Consider the following 3,845-nt stretch of genomic DNA (forward strand, 5'->3'; position numbering starts at 1 on the left):
TGCCGTATAACTATGGATAGTATGCGTGAAAAATTCGAATAGTTTACATCAGTTTGTACAGAGGTATGGGAAGATTCTATCGCATACTTTGAATACGTGTGAGTTGTCTATCCTTTTTCTTTTGCACAAAAATTTACCATCACTTTGTCATATGCTCGTCTCTTTTAACCCATGGTAGGATGGTATAGTAGTTTGATGGTAAAGTAGTATGATGGTAAAGCAGTACGATGGTAAAGTAGTATGGTATACTTATCCTTTTATCCTACTCCATATAAAATAAAACAAATACAGGTTATTTTTAAAAATTTATTGAATTTTTTATTTTAAATTGTTATGGAAATGTATATTTCGGCGTCTAGTGTGCAGATTGGTAGTCTTGACGCTATTTCAATTTGCATGGGATTTTCTATTTCTCCTACCAATCGTCCAATGGAGTGATGGACTTTAGCTAAAACCACCTTACATTCGCGCAGCGTGTGTGTTTGAGCCAATAGAAGACCTTTATCAATAACCTAATGTACAAATAGATATATATATATATGTATTTATATTTATCAAATAAAGAAATACATATATAAATTTATTGGTACATATACATACATTTTCTTTGAGGGTTTTCTCAATGTCATCCATCCTTGTCATCAGCACCTTTTGGTTTCTTAGGATTTCCTTAATACCTTGAGTTACTATAAAATAAAAAATATTTTATATAATTTATATCATTTAACCGTAATTTATCTTATTCATTATTTATTGAAATGTATATAATATACCTGTGTCCTGCTGTTGAAGGTTGTCTGGCTGTAGAATGCTGTGTCGTAGCTGAACATTGTATGGCGCTGAAACTTGAAACCTTCTTCTTTGTGATGCTAAACAAATAAATAACTAAATTAGCTATTGATTCAAATTCAAATTCTTTTTTCTCTTTTGAAATGGCGTTCCGAAACGATTTCATATTTATATTTATAAATTCTACTTACCTCAATTTTGTCGCTGTCACTTCACAAGTTTTCACACAAATGTGAGAAATGCAGTTTTCCACTTTGTTATATACTGATTACTTCTACTGATACTGATTACTTCTTACATCAAACGACTACAATGCATATCTGCATATAGCACAACCATTCTTGTAGCACAACTGTAAAGGGAGGGAGTACGAAATATATTCCCAACATGTGACCTGTTTTCACATTCACGTAAATTTTTATTCTTTTTTTAGGAATGTATGTGTTGGTGAATACGTTAGCGAAGTTTTGCTGGGAATATATAGAAATGTTTCTTTTATATGTATTGATTACATAGTTTTCTCTTAAATTAAATATTAATAATAGTAAGTTAATATTCTGGTATTTAATAAACGACTTCGATGTTGGCTATTCAATTTTAAATTTTCAACTGCCGTTTTACTTGCAACGCGTTCGTCAGGTTCGTTCAACAGTGTCAGGGTTGTATTGTTAAGTAAATATATTCTAAGTCTTTCGTCCACTGCGGTGTAATTGCAAAGCAACCGACAACACAATGGTGCGAAATGTGAATATTCAACTCCTTATGGGAAATTTATTGGAGTTAACTGAAATCAGTCAAAACAATTTAGTAATCGTAAGAAATTATTTGAAAAAGAAAAAGAAAATTGAATACGCAACGTTGCTTTATTCAAAGAAAAGAAAAATTGTTGGAAAAGTGCCTAAATGCAAAAGCAAATGCTGATGTGTTTTATTCTCATTTCCGTATGGAAACTGCAACATTTGAGGTAAAGTAAATTATTCAAAATATGATAAATATTTTGCATACTTAATCATTTTTTATAGAAATTGTGCGATATATTGAAGACTGCATGGAGTACTCGTGAGCGACGTGGTCCAACTGGCATATCTTTAAAAAAAGCGCTATATTTAACAATATGGAAACTTGCTAATCAATGTAGTTTCCGCGATGTCGGTGACAGATTCAACTTCGGCCGTGGAACCACCTATAGAGTTTTCATTAAAACAACAAGGCTCTTGGCTAATCTCAAAAGACAGATCATCAAGTTCCCGTCTACGGAAATTTCACAAAGGAAAACAATGAAGCTACTCGAGGCATGCAGAGCGCATCCCTTTCCTTTTGTTTTGGGTTGTGTCGACGGGACCCATATTCGTATTCCACAAACTTCAACAGGCGGTAAAAGTTATTATAACAGAAAGGGCACAAGCTCAATTGTTCTACAGGTATCATAAATCAAATAACCAGATTAAAAGCAAAACTAATATAATGATTAATTCATTATATAGGCTGTTGCTGATAGAGAACTATTCACCGACGCTTTTGTGGGATACCCCGGCCGATGCCACGATGCTTTAGTATGGCAGAACAGTCCACTTAAAAGGGCAATTGTCAAAAAACATTATTCCCTTTCCACCGGAAGGTCACCTTTTGGGTGATGGGGCTTACCCTTTGGAAACATATTTGATGGTTCCATATAAGGACAATGGATTTTTAACACCTGCACAAATTATATTCAACAATGTTTTAGCTTCCACAAGAGTGTGTGTGGAACAAGCTTTCGGTATTTTGAAAACCAAGTTCCGTATTTTAAACTATGTTGATGTACAAAACTCCAAAGTGGCTAAACAAATAATAATGTCATGTTTGGTACTCCATAACTTTATAATTAACAATGAAAAGCCTTCTGAAATAGTGTACAATGAAAGCGAACATTTTCATATGTCCCTTAATGCACAACAATATTTGGTTGCAGCAAGTGATTAAAGAAATTGGTTAACTACATTATTTTCTGCTTGAAGAACGCAATAAAAACATTTTTATTGTAGAAAACTTGTCGATTATTTGGTATTAAAAAATAACACATTGTACGAAATAGCATAATTATTATTACGTTTTACACATACTACTTTTAATGACCAATTTATCAGCGTTTTAATTACGAATGTTGGACAAAACTACACGCTGCTTCTTCATCTCTTCAACTTTTTCCCGTTCTACTTTTAGCTTTTCTTTTTCACAGTCCAAAAATTCCTGTAAAAGCTTTTTTTCTTCTTGGCTTTCAGCGCGCAAGAAGTCCAAAACATCGCATCGAGCCCGTTTCCGTGGGGGTTCTTTATCTGTGTCACTATTAGCGTCATCTGCGATGTGGTCATTTATACCAGATTATATGTCACTTAAAGATGAATCCAAAAGTTGCTCTGGTACAACGATGTCGGTCCTGGTTCCATAAATTTCGTCCATTTGATCAAAAAACTCCCACGTTTTAGCAGCCTCTCCAGACGTTTTATTCCGCCTCTTAATTCTTTTAAACGTTACCATGAAGTTCATAAACTTTCTGGTTATGTCATCCCGTGAAAAAGGAAACTCTGCATCTACTCCTTTAATTTCACTAAGCACCTTTTCCCAAAGGACGGACTTCTTTTTCCTTTTGGCACAAAAATCAACTTCATTGGACAGCCTTTTATTTAAAAGCAACAGCTTCCTTTCATGCGTCCACTTTTATCACTGAAAAGGAGGAAAAAGATATTTAAATAAGAATATCATCTAATTTAATCACAAATTTCAATATTTAAGGATTTTTATGCTTACCTTTCTTCTTCAGCCATTATGTTTTGTTTGAGCATAATCAAAATTTCTGATGCGTCATATGCTTGATTTATGCGTATCGATAACGCATAAAATGTTAATCGGAACTCGATACTTTGTCCAAATACAAAGCAACATGCAACTTGGAACTCGCCCTAAATCTCTTAACACTACAACTGCCTGTAACGCTTGCATTTCTGGCGTATTGCCTTGTTTTATTTTATTTAATTATTATTTTTTGCGTAAAGGATTTTATAAAAGAAATTCCTTTT

At 33.4% G+C, this 3,845-nt stretch overlaps 1 protein-coding gene across 1 annotated transcript; it reads left to right on the plus strand.

Moving 5' to 3' along the window:
- The first annotated feature begins 1,502 nt into the window (after window positions 1–1,502).
- Window positions 1,503–2,781, plus strand: LOC120770128 (putative nuclease HARBI1). The gene is made up of 3 exons (XM_040097310.1): window positions 1,503–1,753; window positions 1,812–2,210; window positions 2,274–2,781. Exons 1-3 carry the CDS (start codon window positions 1,733–1,735, stop codon window positions 2,421–2,423), a joined length of 570 nt encoding a protein of 189 aa, XP_039953244.1. The 5' UTR covers window positions 1,503–1,732; the 3' UTR covers window positions 2,424–2,781.
- The last annotated feature ends 1,064 nt before the right edge of the window (window positions 2,782–3,845 follow it).

The sequence above is a fragment of the Bactrocera tryoni genome, chromosome 3 (genome assembly GCF_016617805.1).
Source record: "Bactrocera tryoni isolate S06 chromosome 3, CSIRO_BtryS06_freeze2, whole genome shotgun sequence".
In the NCBI taxonomy this organism is placed as follows: domain Eukaryota; kingdom Metazoa; phylum Arthropoda; class Insecta; order Diptera; family Tephritidae; genus Bactrocera; species Bactrocera tryoni.

Coding starts and splice junctions, on each gene's coding strand:
- LOC120770128 (XM_040097310.1), top strand. CDS start 1,733: ATGGAAACTGCAACATTTGAG. Junction 1,754..1,811: donor TGGAAACTGCAACATTTGAG/GTAAAGTAAATT, acceptor CATTTTTTATAG/AAATTGTGCGATATATTGAA. Junction 2,211..2,273: donor CAAGCTCAATTGTTCTACAG/GTATCATAAATC, acceptor TTCATTATATAG/GCTGTTGCTGATAGAGAACT.